Here is a 15,973-nt window from a genome sequence, read left to right on the forward strand (position 1 = left end):
TTTTATTTAAACTCTCTATTTCCCAAACTTAACACCGTTGACAAAATTTATTACAGATTTGTGCTTCACAACAGTAATCTATCATTATGCACAAGGTTGCCTTTAGAGTTCAAAGCAAAAATACAAGAGTGTTTTTATGACAGTAATCAACTAGAAATGAAACCAAAATTTCTTAATGTCTTTCACGTACATAGAAAGGAAGGTGCCTAGTCCGGTATCCGGAATAAATACCATCTACTTACTACTAAGCATGACATATTAGCACTATTTTATTGAAACTTCTACTCTTGGCCAAGGGCAAGATCGTGCCAAGCATCCTTATTAACTTGTTGTGCCTCCTGATCTGATCAACAACAAATCACATGGTGTTAAAAAGTCAACAGCAAAAAGCAGAAACAATCCTCCAACATAAGACCCATCTCATGAACAATAATCAATCCACTATTATAAGTTATGTAGCCCCGACACATAAGTTTGAAAACATGTCCGGTGTCCAACATGTGTCTGTATCTGATCCGAACACATATAGTTACAATCAGTCACTTCAATTTTCTTAAGTTATGACCGTTGTTTACATGCCACACTGTCAGTAATGCATTGTGCATCATAAATTGTAAGAGTGCAATTGCATATCCAAGAACATATTTTCTTTTAAACAACCATATTTTCATTGAAGCAATTCCACTAAATTGCAACTTCTAGAGTAATATTAAATTTTAATCAACAATCGTATAATTAGTTATCTTCCCAACAACCAAATCAACGAGTGCTTCATAAAACAATGTTTTAATAAACTAAGCTCAAGAAAGATAGTATCCACAAATGTAACTGCTTTAGTTAATGAATTAAGAACATACTTGAGTCCTCAGTATCATCTGTCCGAACAACCAGTGTTGGAGGAAGTGGAAGATCTGTAAAAACAAAACACATCAGATTCACATTCCCACATACATTCTCTTCATACTTTGTGGTTCAAGTAAACCAACCATCAATATTTTGTTACATTTGTCCATTTATTCAAATGTGTACCATCAATTCAATTCAGGACAATTTATCAATATACAATATTGCAGGGATGGGTGTAACAAACTGTTCAAGACTACATAAAACAGAATGTGTAAGACTGCTTAAGATTCTCAATACATGATTCAACTTCTTGTTTCGTTTATAATGGTTATGCACCGACAGCATAAACTATTTTTATTTTTACGCAGTTGTCCAATTGGAACTAACCATTTTGCCATGTTTTTTAAAGATAACTATCGAATAATCTATTTGTAGTTGACGTCGGTGTAAAATTAGTATACACTGACGGCACATATCTTTTTTCTCAACAAAATAAGAACAAAATGCATTAAAGATTCAGGAAGACAGAGAGAGAAAAAAAATACCATCTTGAGGAAGAGTGTCTCTCATCCAATCCTCATCAACGATGTCAATTAGAATTCCCAAACTCAGTTCTGCCATTTTTTTCTTCACACTGTTAATAACACAAAATAAAATGACAAGAATTAGGTTTTGGGGGGTTAGGGTTAGGGATTTGAAATTGGTAAATAACGAACGAATGAAGAGAACTGCTGCATATAAGATAATTCGAATCAACAACATAAACAATCAAACGAAATTATATAAAATATTATATATCATGATATATGCTACAACAGATACACACATAATTAACTATCGTTAAACAGGTAAAAGAAAAAACTTGAATAAATTCATGATATTCAAAGTATAAATTGAAATCTACACAGAAGGAAACAATAAGTACCTGCACTTGGAGAGATTCTGGAGAAAAGCTTATTGTGCTGTAATTTACGACTGCTTGCTTGCGATGAAAAATATTAGGATTTCTTCTTAAGCTTTAGATTTATTTATTTATAGTCGTCAGGATTATTGTCATATTATTTTTGTTTGTATGGGCTCGTGCGTTTGCTTTTCACCACGCAATTTGCTATTTAGACCCCTATATTGGAAATTACATTCTCATGCTATGAGAAGTTATCTTCCACTCGTTACCTATCAGTAGATACATTCCCATATGTCCCATAATACCTCATGTGTTATTATTGATTTGAACCTTCATAAACTTGAACTATATGAAGAAAAAAAACACTATTCTTCCTTTAATAGTTGATCTTCATCTAACCGGCGTCAAAAAGATAACATTTTTTTCAACCCAACAAAGTAACTCACAATTTCTCCGATTTTGTGTTTGTTGAAGTGGGTTGTTTAGATGTTGAGCAAATACATTTTGTTTAGCATTTAGGGTAATTATATTTGTTTAAGTATCGTTTATACAGAGATTTTTTTTTTCTAAGGAAATTTATATAGAAATTTAGTTGTTTGTATTCAGTGAAATATAGTATTCAAATTTTGTTTAGGAATGGGAATAAAGTTTTTGTGCTCTAAGGGTCTCTTTGATTCAACGAAAATGGGAGATTTTAATGAAGGGAATGGCATGACATGATTTTTGATGAAATGCTTGAATGATTATTTTATCTTTTTCTATTGGTTGTTCTATATATGACTGACGATGTTGGTAGAACCAGACATGGTATTAAGAGTTTACACAACTTCTTATGTAGAGAGCGTACAACAAATGGGGTTGTAGGAGACTTTGAAAATTTGTTGAAGCCTCTAATTCACATGGACAAGAGGTTGACATTGAGATGTCATTTAATAAAAGCAAGGACAACTTGGTATGACGGTGTACCTTCTCCAATGCAAGCGGAAACATATGATCTAAAGGAAACTATTGACTTGATGAAATGGAGACGTCAGGTGTCTATTGAAATATATTGCAAGCTAGTAATCGATGGCATAGGGGACACATTTACAAACCAATATGAGTTGACAAAATTGCTCTATGATAAATAAATGCTCGTTTTCAACACTTTTCAAACTTTAAGATAAGTTTAGTTAGAAGACAAGTTGATTTCGTTACCCATCACTAACAAAAAACTGTCAAAATTTTATGCTAACCGTCATATCTTTGATTTTATTTCATCTTGTATTTCTCACATCCTGATTAATGAAATAATCTAACAAGATTATTTCATTGAAATACAAGATTAATGAAATAACCTTTTAAAATTTTCATATATATAATATTATGATCATTATTTTTCAATTTTCAGATTAAAATTTTACATCTGAGACAGTCACATATGGTTGGATTTAAGAGGAAGAAAAGAGAATGTGCAGGGTTTTGTCATAATGATTTGAAATATGTGGAATTTCATGGTTGTGTTTGCTCCATTAATGTTATTGAGTTGGCTAATCACATATTGAGGAATGTAAATTCGCTTAAGAAAATGACTTTCAGTCCTCGTGACAAATTCTATGAAGGTGCTGGTAAATGAACTGATGGTAAATGGCCTAATGGTTATGATGGTTGTTGTTGGTTTGTGCAAAATGTTATTCAGGAGATGCTCAAAGACGAAGTAAATGAACCATGTCAACTTATAATTTTGTAGAATTTTATAGTGCGTTGTTTTATCTATTTATTTATATTGAATTTTTACTATTATTATTAGTAATGAATCCATTCGTACAAACATGGTATATTTTCCTTTATTTATGAATCACAATATTAAGTAACTATCCGTTGGGTATTTCTTCTGATATTAAACAACTGCTGTAGTGTTTTTTTTTTTTAATACTCACATCTTGTGTTTTTGGAGGCGCATGGAGTGTTTGATAATAAAGGTGGTGAACTTCCACTAGGATTTAGACAAACATTTATATTGGAACGTTTTAAATTTCATAATCTGAAAAATTACATGCTTTTTAAAAGCTAGGTTTCTAGAACATAAAAGTGGACCCAAAAGATATGTGTCGATTTATATATTCCGAACTATTTTTTCATAAACTTCGTGCAAGCATCAATCTGGTTGAATGTTTGTCTTCGATATATGTTTTTATTTCAAAAGAATTGTTGATGACAATAAAAAAAATTCTTTTAGTTTTAGCGCGGATTTTATATAACAAGTATTTATAATTTTGTTTTCGTGAAGAAACAATAATTTTGAATCAAATAGAATTTTCATAAATTGATATTTGAATGCAAAACATACAATTAATGATTGTGTGACTCATTTATTGAAAGCATTCTTTTTTTTTTTTTGTGTTTCATCTCTCTCCAAATTGTATACTTCATTTACTTTGATAAATAGAGAGAATCCTTTACTCAAAACAAACAAAATGTTATTTATTCCTTGCTTATCATCTTTACCCACATATTAAAATTTTTAATACAATCTAAATAGAAGGAGAAATAATAATATTTTGAAAATAAGTGTAAACAAGGTACAATTGGAAGAAAAAAAATCGTGGATGTTTGTTTGATTCCATGTTTAGATGGCCAAAATATTTTAAAGGTGTATAGTTAATTTTGATATGTATATTTGATTTATTTTCAGGAGAATTTATTTTGTCTCCAAAATTTATTTAAAGTTTAAATTTGTAGCTTTTGATTTCAGAATTATTTTTTACAAATAAGTTTATAGTTTCACTCATTTTTATACGAATGTTTTCATGCACAATTATTTTATCTTTAACTCAATTTTAGCTAGAAACAATTTTACGAAATCAATTTACTCAAAATAAATTATTGTCATAACAAAACCAAACATTTTATCAATATTACATTGAAAATAAAAAATGATATTCATCTTAAAACAATTTTGTTAGTTAAAGTGACATTTATTTTGATAAGATAGTACTATTTTATTTTTTTATTTTTTTGAGGGGAGTACTATTTTATTTTTGAAAACCAGTTTCAAGATGAATATCATTTTTTAATTAACAATATCATTTTGTTAGTTATTCTCCTCTTTGTCCCCCATTCGGGTAAATATATAGGTCTTGAAAAGCTTATGTTAAGTGCTTAATAAGAATTAAATGGGAAGTTCTTGACAAAAAAAATAGAGCAAATAGTCACTTTAGTCCCTGATTCTGCAGTTCGCTATCACATAGGTCCCTGACTCAGAATTAAATACAGATAAGTTCCTGATTCTGCACTTCCGTTATCACTTTAGGTCCCTGAACCAAAAATCAATATCCCCAAATTGAATATCAAATCCCTAAATCTTAAATCCTTTAATGTCATCTAATTATCTTTTTTGATCAAAATCAATCTTCCATTAAACACCAACTTACTGTTAGGTCCCTGACTATGCATACTTACTATCAGTTAGGTCATTGACAATGAATTAGCAAATCGATTAGCATCTATTACTCTTGATTATTGTTATATTCACATGATAATTTATATCTCTACCCCGCAGGTTTGAGCATACAATAATCAAGAGCTCAAGATATATTCAAATCATAATTCATTTCTCTATATATGTAATCATGATGCCATTATATACTAAAGGGAGAAAGAGGTAACAGAACCACAACACTATGACACTACTATAAAACTTCAAACCTTAGCCTAACATATCATTACCTCAAGATCAGCTTTCAAGCCAAAAAGGTCCCTAATAGCCTGGGACTTAACTGATAGTAAGTATGCACAGTCAGGGACCTAACAGTAGGTTGATGTTTAATGGAAGATTGATTTTGATCAAAAAAGATAATTAGATGACATTTAGGGATTTGAGATTTAAGGATTTAGGAATTTGATATTCAATTTGGGAATATTGATTTTGGTTCAGGGACCAAAGTGACCATTTTCTACATTCACTTTGGTCCTTATGACACCTCATATGCGCCACATCATCACTTAACAGATTTTTTTAACGTCAGGGACTAAAGTGATAACGGAAGTGCAGAGTCATTGGCTTATTTGTATTTAATCCTGAGTCGGATAAAATAAAATAATTTGAAAAGTTCTTGACAAAAAAAATAAAATAATAATTAATTGGAAAATTAGACCTTGTTTATTTTAACAGTGTGTTCTTTTCTTCTTTGCAGGTTATGTTTCCATTGAGTGGATTGTCACATTTTATCTATGGGTGTCTTGCGTATGACACAAACAACCTTATCAAGAGGTTCTCCTATGATGGGTACATTAGGGCTTATCTAAACATCATCAACCTCTTTCTGAAATAAAATACTGAAAGAGTGTAGTATATGATAAGGTACAAGTTAATATATAATATCTAAACAACTATTCAAGCTAATGAAAGTCCATTCGAGTACTTGATATGGATGATATTGACAAACAGGTACGTGTGCTTGATGCATCTCAAAACATGAGGTGTTGAATTAAATTTGGTAACTAGCAGTAACAAGATGAGATGCTCGATCAATTGCATTATTTGTTGTCTATGATTCTCCCCGAGTCTGTTTTCAATCCGAGGTAGGGAGCATAATTTTTCTTTATAGACACGTTGGTAAATCCGTGCACACGTCTTTGCACAACTTAGCAATTTCTTTGGAGATCAATCAATATGTTCATTACCTAATGGAAATTTTACTCGGATGGAACGATCATGGCACCTTTACAGTGGAGCATAAATTGATCCAATCTTGTGGCAAATTCAGATTGAAAGAGTGGAAGGCTTTTTGGTAAGTCTTGAATTGTGTTATAGTCAAACATGGTATGGTGATCAAAGTTAAGGTCCATCCTTAATCCCCAATCATGAATCCATTGTTTGGATAATGCACTTGTTTTCACCAAATCCTTCAAAGCTAACTTGGAAAAGATATAAGATATAATATGATCAGGCAACTCATTCTCAAGATTTTCACAGCTCTTCATTGTTCCAGCAAGTAAGCAATAAGATAAATTCCAATTAAAAGCATTATCTTATCAATCAATCAAAACTTTTTAAACAATGAATTAGACAAACAATTAAACTTTTTTAATTCCTAAACTCAACAAGTGACTACAGTTACGCTATTGACTATTACCCATCCCCCACCAATGAATCAAAAGAAACTGTACCTGATTTTATTAAATTTTATGATGATGCTACAACAGATAGACACATAATCAATTATGGTTAAACAGGTCAAGAAACAAAATTGAATAAATTTATCATATTCAAAGTAGAATCAATCAGAGAGACAGTAGAAGAAACAATGGGCACCGGCTCTAAGTGACATGCTTATTGTGTTGTGATGAAGACGATGACGACGGCTTGGATCAAAAGTTCCAAAATTAGGATTACTATTATTATTTTTTGGATGCAACCTTTATTTATAGTCGTCATAATTTCTTGTTGCCTAGGTTAGGTTTAATTCTAACCGGGCCTCCTTTTATTTTCACTTTCAACAATATTAAACATGCATTCCTCTGTATGTAAAAATAAAATAAAATTCATTATATAAACAATTTATTCAATAATTTATCTCTTATCCGTTTTAAGTTAGTGGAGGCAAATGCCTTCAATATTGTATTTGTTTTGTATTCATTCCTACACTCCCCAAGGTTTCTATATATATCATATCAGCTGTAATATATTATTAACTTTTGTTTGGGAAATGTATCAAGGTAAGGAGAATGATTAAGTTTTTTAATTCACTTCTCTCAATTTTTTGGCAACTACAAACTATAATACAGTACTATTGATTACTTATTTTCAATACCTTTGATCAAAATACTTAGGGTTATGTTTTGGCCACTAACACTTTTCAAGTGGTCACACTCCCTACTAACTTAGGAAGCCATAATCTAATTCAAAAGTTTAAAACGTCAAAGTAATAATTATTATTAATTTATGTCTAAATCTAACCCTCCCCCGCCCCCACCCACCACTATTGAATAACATTTGATCCAATTTTATCTAGATGTTTTAGTATGATCAACATAATTAAAAACTAATTAAGCTGGAGTTATCTATAAATAATAATAATAATAATATATAGGTCTTTCGCCCTGCAAATATAGGTCATTTGAATTTTCGTCCTTGAAGTTACTAATCATATGTAATTAGGACCATTTTTCAAATGATTAACATTTGCACTGGCGGATTGGAAGGATTACTAATCATATGAAATTAGGACCATTCTTCAAATGATATACATTTTTTATCAAACTTATTGAGCATTGATGGAGTTCGGTTGTCTAAACTCAATTCTCTCAAATATTATTTCCATCTAAAAGATTGTAAATATGTTGTCAGTATTAACTAATAAGAGAACTATGATTTGTAAATGAAAGAATAAAAATATGATAAGGTTATCTTAATCCGTTTCTGTCGAAATTTAACCCCTTGGCCTGTCTCAAATGTTCCTTAATAATCAACTTCTTCATCCTTTCAGCCTCTTCTGATTTATCACCTATGACATACAAATCAGCAATAAGGCTATAAAGCCCTCTATAATTTTCTGGCTTTGCCATCCTCAGAACCTGCTCAATCACCCCCTCAGCAATCTCAAATTGCTTGTGCTCCTTGCAAGCTGACAAGAAGGAACCCAAGACAACAACATCTGGTTCCACTTTCATCATTTTGATAATCTCATAAGCTTCCTCTAGCATCCCACTTTTCCCAATCAAATAAACCAAGCATGCATAATGTTGAACTCTTGGTTTCAAACCACATTCCTCAATCATTTTGAAATACCTTCTTCCGTCTTCAACAAACCCACCATGAGCACAAGCACTAAGCACCCCGGTGAAAGTCAATTCATTAGGTTTAACTCCATCCATTTGCATCTTCTCAAACACAACCAATGCTTCTTTATTAAAACCACATCGCACAGCACCACAAATCATCAACGTCCAAGACGTAACATCTCTTTCATCCATCAACTCCAAAACCATTGCAGCATTTCTCAAAACTCCACCTTTAGCATACATGTTAACCAAAGCAGCACCTATCTCCACATTCAACTCCCACCCATTTTTCACAATGTAACCATGAACTGATTTTCCACCTAACAATCCATGACGCTCCACGTGAGCGCATCCTGATAAAACCAAACAAGCAATCACCTGATCCGGTTTTATTCCTTCAACAAACAACATTCGTCTAAAAAGATACAAACTTTGCATATAACTTCCAACATTTAAATAAGCAGAAATCATGTTACACCACGAAACAATATCTCTATGCGGCATTTCATCAAACAACTGACGTGCTTTCTTAACATCCTCCAATCTTGAATACCCCAAAATCATGGTGTTCCAAGTGACTGTATCCCTTTGGGGCATTTCATCAAACAGTATACATGCATCAAGAAAAGAGAGAAAAACGTAAGAATTGAGAAGACAAGTTGAAATGTGAAAATGAGAGGTGAAACCGAGTTTGATGATATGGGCGTGAAGGTGATGAATGATGGGTAAACGGGTGGAAGATTTTAAGGTGAAGAGAATGCAGAAAGTGTCTATAGGAACTCCATTGCGATGCATTTTAGAGTATAATTGGATTGCTTTTCTTGGTGATGACGATGAATAAGCTTTTTTAATAGCTAAAGCCCATGAATTCCACATCTTCTAACAAAAGACAACACTGGTAGTAGATATGTTTCATATCAAAATATATTTTTTTTTATTGGTTTGTATTTGAAGAACGTGAACTCGTTTAAATCCACACACCGTTGCCTTTGGTCATTTTTTCAATCTTTTGACTCCAGTTAACGTAACGTATCTGGGTGATCGAAAACGCTGGTAGGTAGTAATAATATCAAATAGTAGTAATAATTTAAGGACTAAATTTGATTACCATTTAAAATTATCTCCATTAGTTTAAAGTGAAATCTCAACCATCAAAGGTGAGAAAATGAAAGTTAAATTATAAAAAAAGAAAAAAAATGATTGGAATGTTTTAATTTTAGAGGTTGAAATGGAGAAAAATTGAAAACAAAAATAGGAGAGAATCGAGATCCACTTGATGATCCGACCTATTTCACAATAATAAACAAAAACAAACCATCAATTTAGTTCATAAATTATCACCCAATTTCTCTTATGTAATCTTAAACCGTCCCTAAATTATCACAAAATCTCTATAATTTAAAGACTAAAGACTAAATTGATTCATTAAATATACTTTAAAAGATTTTATAAGTAGGGGATAAACCAAAGAACGAGTGACAACTTCTACCAAAAAACAAAAAAGGAAAGAGTAACAACCTTAACCGATGATTATTCCACTCAATCGAAAATAAGATAAGATAAAACTGTTTTGTATTGCAGAGATTGGTTACATTGCAATTTACTTATCTCTCTCAATCGAAAATTTCAAATTATTGAAACCCCCGAAAATTTATGACATAAAAGTTTGAAATAGTACACAAAACCGAAAGCAAGAAACATCTAAACTAAGAAAGACCCAAATAACAACAGCATAAAATCCGTGCACTGTGTATGGTAAACTAATAAAAAATTCAATTCTGCATTAATTTAAAAGTATCCCTGTCTATATATGCTTCTAAACTGCTAAGATTGAAAATAAATTACATAACATTAGTAGAGAATACAGGACCATACTAGTATACAACTACCCCTGCTCCCTCCCCTTCTTCCTTCCCCAAAAATAAGAATGCAAAACCATGCTTTTAATTGTTCTTATTGAATACTACTAAATTCTATATCAAGACTTAAAAACACGAGGATCGGGAAAGGAGATGCCTAAGGAGATTCCGCCAACATGTGAGATGCAAATAAATATCAGTTCTGTAATTATTTTGGGATGCATCTTTGAACTTTCCTGACCTCAATAGGCCAACAGCAGTGACCTCAGCTCACTTCATTGGACAAAGCAATGCCCAAAAGTAAATTGATGGGAGGGTTTAAAAAAAGTCGCCTCGCTTGTTTGGACAGTCCGACGCTCGATGCCCAGATTCCCCACAAGTAAAACAGGTCCCTGCAAAGCTTCTGCACGCACATTCAAATGTTATGTCAGTTAAACATGGACTTGATTTCAAGCACATAAGGCTCATTATGTAACTTGGATAGGAAGAAAACTAAGGACACCAATAAAAAGAATTATTTTAACCTGTTCGGTGATGAAGAAGATCTGCTCGATTGTCTGCCTCCAATTAGCCAATCATCCCTACTGCTTCTTTCTGGTTTGGACCAGCTGTTGCCAGATTTATAACTTCTGCCACCCCTCCTAGACGAGTCACCAAAATCATCATCAGAGCCTCGGCCTCCATCCCATCCCCGTGAGGATCTAAAACCTCTCCCATCCCTAGAACCTCCTCTTCGGTTATTTCGTTCTCTATCGGAAAACTTCCCATAGAAATCACTTGGAGGCCCATCATCTTGCAAAGGAGGTAACTGCCAATGCAAAGTGGGACATGTAACATGTTTTTATATAATCAGTAATAATGCAATGAATGGATGCCAAATTATGACATTTAGGTTGAGGGAAGGAATGCCACATGCAATCCACAAAGATTTACAAAATAAAATATTAGCAAATGTTGTAATTTACCTTGGTGACTTTAGAAATAGTGTTTCCAGCTGGTATGTCCTTGTCAAGTAACTCTTTAGCAATGTCCTCTGGAAGATCAAAAACGGCTCCTTGAACCTGATATTAGGCATTGGCAATGTAAAAAAAGTGTCAACAATTTGAACAATGCAGGTGGATTCCCGATAACATTGAAGTTCCAAGAAAGACAAGCACAGAAACGAATTTAACTCAGATACAAACCCTTTCATCCGCAATTAAATGGACTTTTCCAACTTCATCAGCAGCTTTGGAATATACATCAGAAAGAAACCCAGTGACTGATCTTGCTGAAAAATATCTTTGAGAATTTTCTGAATCTCGAGTTAATTGCAATGTAACCCATCCCTGCAATACAAAACAGTTTTAATTAGGTATATGATACCCACACACCTGTTAACTAAAAGAAAGAAAAGCTCGAAAAAAAGAAGAAAAAAACGGACCCACGCATAAAAGAAAAAATACGCAGTAGATAATAAAAGGGAGACAGAAACTAAAGAAAGGAGGCGCATATTGCCAGTGAGAGAGTTGTGAAAGAGGAGGTTGACGGAGAATGGCCGTTGGTGTAGTGCAGTTGCCATAAACAAATGGGGAGGATAGGGTACCATCAGGAAAAATGTTAGAATATTAGAACTTCAATCAGGTCCTTTTTGTCAGGAAGGTAACTCCACCTTCTTTAACTTATTTTCTCTCTTTTTTTCTTTTGGTGAATAACTTATTTTCTCTCTTACCAATCCCAAGTTATTTTTGTGACAGTAGCTTCACTTTTTTTTTAATCAGGTTATTAGAATCTATTTCTTTAAAAACTGTAACAAATAAATGGAAACATTTATAAAATAACTATTTAAAAAAAATGATTCTATAACTAAAAAATCTGTAACAGACAGCCCCTTATTCAGTTAAAACAAATGCAACGGATAGAAGAAATGCAAGCTTACAATTACCTGTTCGTGGGTGATAAGAGACCGGGAAGACGGAGGTTGGGAGAATCCACTCATCTGTGCCAGTGCAGCTGCAAGGGCAGTTGTTCCTTTTTCTTCAATCAGTTTCTGTGCAGTTGGGGTGAAAAATGCAATAGACTCTGGATGAACTCCATTAAGTGTGACAACAACTTGCTCAGCAGATGACTCCAGAACATCTTCCACAGACGGCGCGTTAACAAATTCAAATTTACAACCTACATCACGCTCAAGGGATCTAACTGTTCTCCTCTGGCTACCTGTGAACATCAGAATGGCAGTACCTAGCTTTCCTGCACGGCCAGTACGGCCAGAGCGATGTACAAAAGTCTCGGGATCATTGGGAAGCTCATAATGGATAATCTGAATGAAACATATAAGACCAATAAGTTCATCAATGTTCAATATGTTGAGTACAGATTGCAATTGCATTTCAATACTTGACCAAGGCATAAATAAGAATCTTCAAGAGTCAAATTTAGAATTAAAATAACAGTACTATACAGATTGGGATGAAACAATTAAACAACGACCTTAAAATTCAAATATTTATGTGCACAGTTCACAATTCATTCAAATATAAAACTCTAACTCTAAATCGAGGGTAAGATAACAAAAAAATTCAAACTATTAAACCCTATTCCGAAAAACTGGTAGTTAGATTCTGAATGAACAAAAAAATTATGGACATATGCATATAGAACCAAAAACAGGAATGGAGTGGTAGACTGGACTGCAGAACAACTTATGAACGTACCAAATCAACATTGGGAATATCAAGTCCACGAGATGCAACATCAGTTGCAACAAGCACTGTAAATTTTCCTTGTCTGAAACCATTCAATGTTCTTTCTCTCTGGTGCTGAGATATATCACCATGCAGTGCTTCAGAAGTGATACTATTTGTTAATGCCAATGATACTTCATCAGCATCTCTTTTTGTCTGCGTAAAAACTATAGTCTTCCCACCCTTTGCATAAACCTAAAAGACACGGTAAGATTTAATAAAATTAGTGAGTTCCTTAGCTTAAAGCATATGGTACAAATGATGCCGTGACAGAAAATAATATCTTTGAAGCACATCAGAAATATTAAACTAATTGACTGATTTAATATATTCAAGATTCCCAACAGCTACATGAGTTGTAGAAGAATAACAGCCATAAACTTATGTGTAGGAAGGAATGGTTACGTGTAACATTGAATCTTGATTGATATAACATTAAATTGTTACAATATATCAAAACTTTTGGTTACAAGAGCGGGTAACTAGCAAAAAGTAAAAAACAATAATGCAATACTATTACACGATGTCATGACTAAACAGAACACACAGAATACAGGGGCTACAGAACATGGAACTATTAAAGAAAAAATTCAACTGGCAACTTACGGTAATAAGATCAGAAAGAATGGTTCGCTTTGAAGTGGAAGTGGCCGATATAGCATATAGTTTTATCCCTTCAGCAAGCTTTTCTTCTTCATCACCAACCTTTTTAAGAGAAAAAGGGAAAGCATCGTGATTATAATCCATTGTTTTTGGATAAAAAAGCAAAAAGCATCATAATTATGATTCAGCTTTTATCCTAAAATGCCATAAATGTTATGCACAATTATGGCACAAACCATTTGATGGCAGGGTCCTGAAATCAACAATATTTAAAGCTATACTTGATGGGGAAAAAAAGAAAAGAAGCAAAGGCAGAATCATGTACAAACAAACAGTTATCAATTGGCTATATTCTATGTATATTCGGAGAATAGAAGCCTGAAGTAAGAACAACGTACCAAATCAATTGTCAACGGATTGTTCAAGTATTTCCTGGCCAATTTCTTCACCCAACTAGGCATGGTTGCAGAAAAAAGCATGCTCTGCCTCTTTGCTGGAAGCTTTTCCAAAATGACTTCTACATCCTCTTCAAACCCAACAGCAAGCATCTGATCAGCTTCGTCGAGTACCAAATACTCAACTTCACTCAACTTAAGTGTGTTCCCATTGATGAGGTCAATCAGCCTACCAGGCGTTCCAACAACCACATCAACACCACGCGAAAGTGCACTCTGTTGAGTAACATAAGAAACACCTCCATATATACAAACAGTTTTGAGATAAGGTGCAGATTCTTTTATCTCCTTCTCCACTTGCTTTGCTAACTCCCTGGTAGGTGCAAGTACCAAAGCTCTAGGAAGACGCCTAACAACAAAGAAACAAACACATCCATATGAAACATACAAAAAATCAAAACTAACATAATAGTATCATTATTTCACATGACATGAAATTACCATTAATTGGCATGTGTTTTTATTGGCTTATTTGAGCTTATCTACTGACTAAAGCACTTGTAAGGCCCTGTTTGGATAAACAACTTATTTGCAGTTTCAAGCACTTATCATGATAACCGCTTATGTATACCCTATTTCTACAGCAAATGGTAAAATTAAATATTTTTTGTATATGCTATAAGCTATTTTTCTAAGCTATCTTGGAGAACTTACGAAAATAAACTGGAAAAAAGCTTATGAAAAATGTCATCAGATGTTTTTATAAGTTCTCCCAAACAGTCTCACAAAGCTTATGTCAGTAATATAAACTCAAATAAGCCAATCCAAACAGGCCTCAAGACTGTTTGAGAGAGCTTATGTTATAGAAAAAGCTTATGACATTTCATAAAATGTTTTTATTTTCAGAAGCTCCAAAAATAGCTTCAGAACACAGCTCCTAACTTATATGAAAACAGTTTGACTTTATTTTATGTTTTGTTACAGAAATAGCTTATACATAAGCATTTATATGATAAACTCTTACACATAAGCACTTAATTAAGCTATTTATCCAAACTTACATTAAAATGATACTATCACATTGCTATTGCATATGGATTACCTGCGACTGTAAGGACCGGAATCTTGACCATCATCTAAACCATTGATAATAGGAATTCCAAAAGCCAATGTTTTCCCTGTTCCAGTCTTCGCACGAGCAATAATATCTCTGCCTTCTAGTGCAGGTACTAACACCGCTCTCTAATTACACACACAAAAAAAAAAAAAATCAATAATTATTCACACTGAACAAAATCATTCAAATTAACATGCTAGGTTTTGTTAACGAACCTGAATAGGAAAAAGTTGAGTAATCCCACGGTCACGTAGCGAATCAACAAGCTGCGAAGGCAAATCGAGTTTAGAAATGTCAAGTTCATCAGCGTTAATAGAAGTAGTTCGTGACGGAAAATCTTCATCTTCAGATTCTCCGTCGAAACTAGAGCCTAATCCTTTAAATGCTTCGTCACTGAGAAGTGAAGAAGATGAAGAATTGGGAGTAGCAACGGCGGAAGGAAGAAACCTATCAGAGGAGTTGAAATTGGCGAGACGGTTGATGTGGCGGGATTTGTTGCCGTCGGAAAAGTGGAATTTAACGGAGGAAGTGGGAATGGAAGTGAGTTTGTGTTTTTTGTAGAGTTCGAGAGAGGGAAGTTTGCATGCGGTGGAAGCACCGATTGAGGTTATGGAAGCCATTTTTATGGTTCTTCGTTCTTCTTCTGAGAGAAAGAAGAAGAAGAATGAAGAAATGAAGAAAGAAGGGAAGGAGTCAGATAATAAAGGATAAGGGGGAAATGGAAGAAGATTTTGTTGGAGAATGAATGTATGGTCTTT

At 33.3% G+C, this 15,973-nt stretch overlaps 3 protein-coding genes across 3 annotated transcripts; all 3 read right to left on the bottom strand.

The window, feature by feature from the left end:
* On the bottom strand, positions 1–1,929 carry LOC11442064 (anaphase-promoting complex subunit 13). Its single transcript, XM_003626057.4, has 4 exons — positions 1,772–1,929; positions 1,392–1,480; positions 858–911; positions 1–343 (listed from the first exon to the last, which is right to left on the bottom strand). The coding sequence occupies exons 2-4, from the start codon at positions 1,465–1,467 to the stop codon at positions 282–284; spliced, it is 192 nt and encodes a 63-aa protein (XP_003626105.1). The 5' UTR covers positions 1,468–1,480; positions 1,772–1,929; the 3' UTR covers positions 1–281.
* Positions 1,930–8,137: 6,208 nt separating this feature from the next.
* On the bottom strand, positions 8,138–9,079 carry LOC11432546 (pentatricopeptide repeat-containing protein At2g22070). Its single transcript, XM_003626060.3, has one exon. It carries the CDS (start codon positions 9,077–9,079, stop codon positions 8,138–8,140), a length of 942 nt encoding a protein of 313 aa, XP_003626108.2.
* Positions 9,080–10,266: 1,187 nt separating this feature from the next.
* LOC112416391 (DEAD-box ATP-dependent RNA helicase 3, chloroplastic) lies at positions 10,267–15,973 on the bottom strand. Its single transcript, XM_024770094.2, has 10 exons — positions 15,431–15,973; positions 15,201–15,340; positions 14,102–14,507; positions 13,707–13,805; positions 13,071–13,295; positions 12,299–12,676; positions 11,559–11,702; positions 11,340–11,435; positions 10,899–11,182; positions 10,267–10,777 (listed from the first exon to the last, which is right to left on the bottom strand). Exons 1-10 carry the CDS (start codon positions 15,833–15,835, stop codon positions 10,693–10,695), a joined length of 2,262 nt encoding a protein of 753 aa, XP_024625862.1. The 5' UTR covers positions 15,836–15,973; the 3' UTR covers positions 10,267–10,692.

The sequence above is a fragment of the Medicago truncatula genome, chromosome 7, assembly GCF_003473485.1.
Source record: "Medicago truncatula cultivar Jemalong A17 chromosome 7, MtrunA17r5.0-ANR, whole genome shotgun sequence".
NCBI classification, from domain to species: domain Eukaryota; kingdom Viridiplantae; phylum Streptophyta; class Magnoliopsida; order Fabales; family Fabaceae; genus Medicago; species Medicago truncatula.

Bases quoted from the DNA above. Each gene is read 5' to 3' on its own strand.
- LOC112416391 (XM_024770094.2), bottom strand. From the start codon at position 15,835: ATGGCTTCCATAACCTCAATCGGTGCTTCCACCGCATGCAAACTTCCC. The intron at 14,508-15,200 runs GTAATCCATATG...CTTTGTTGTTAG, and splicing joins TCCGGTCCTTACAGTCGCAG to GCGTCTTCCTAGAGCTTTGG. The intron at 11,183-11,339 runs GTAAATTACAAC...TTGCATTGGCAG, and splicing joins CTATTTCTAAAGTCACCAAG to TTACCTCCTTTGCAAGATGA.
- LOC11432546 (XM_003626060.3), bottom strand. From the start codon at position 9,079: ATGATTTTGGGGTATTCAAGATTGGAGGATGTTAAGAAAGCACGTCAG.
- LOC11442064 (XM_003626057.4), bottom strand. From the start codon at position 1,467: ATGGCAGAACTGAGTTTGGGAATTCTAATTGACATCGTTGATGAGGAT. The intron at 912-1,391 runs GTATTTTTTTTC...TTGTTTTTACAG, and splicing joins AGACACTCTTCCTCAAGATG to ATCTTCCACTTCCTCCAACA. The intron at 344-857 runs GTATGTTCTTAA...GTTGTTGATCAG, and splicing joins AGATGATACTGAGGACTCAA to ATCAGGAGGCACAACAAGTT.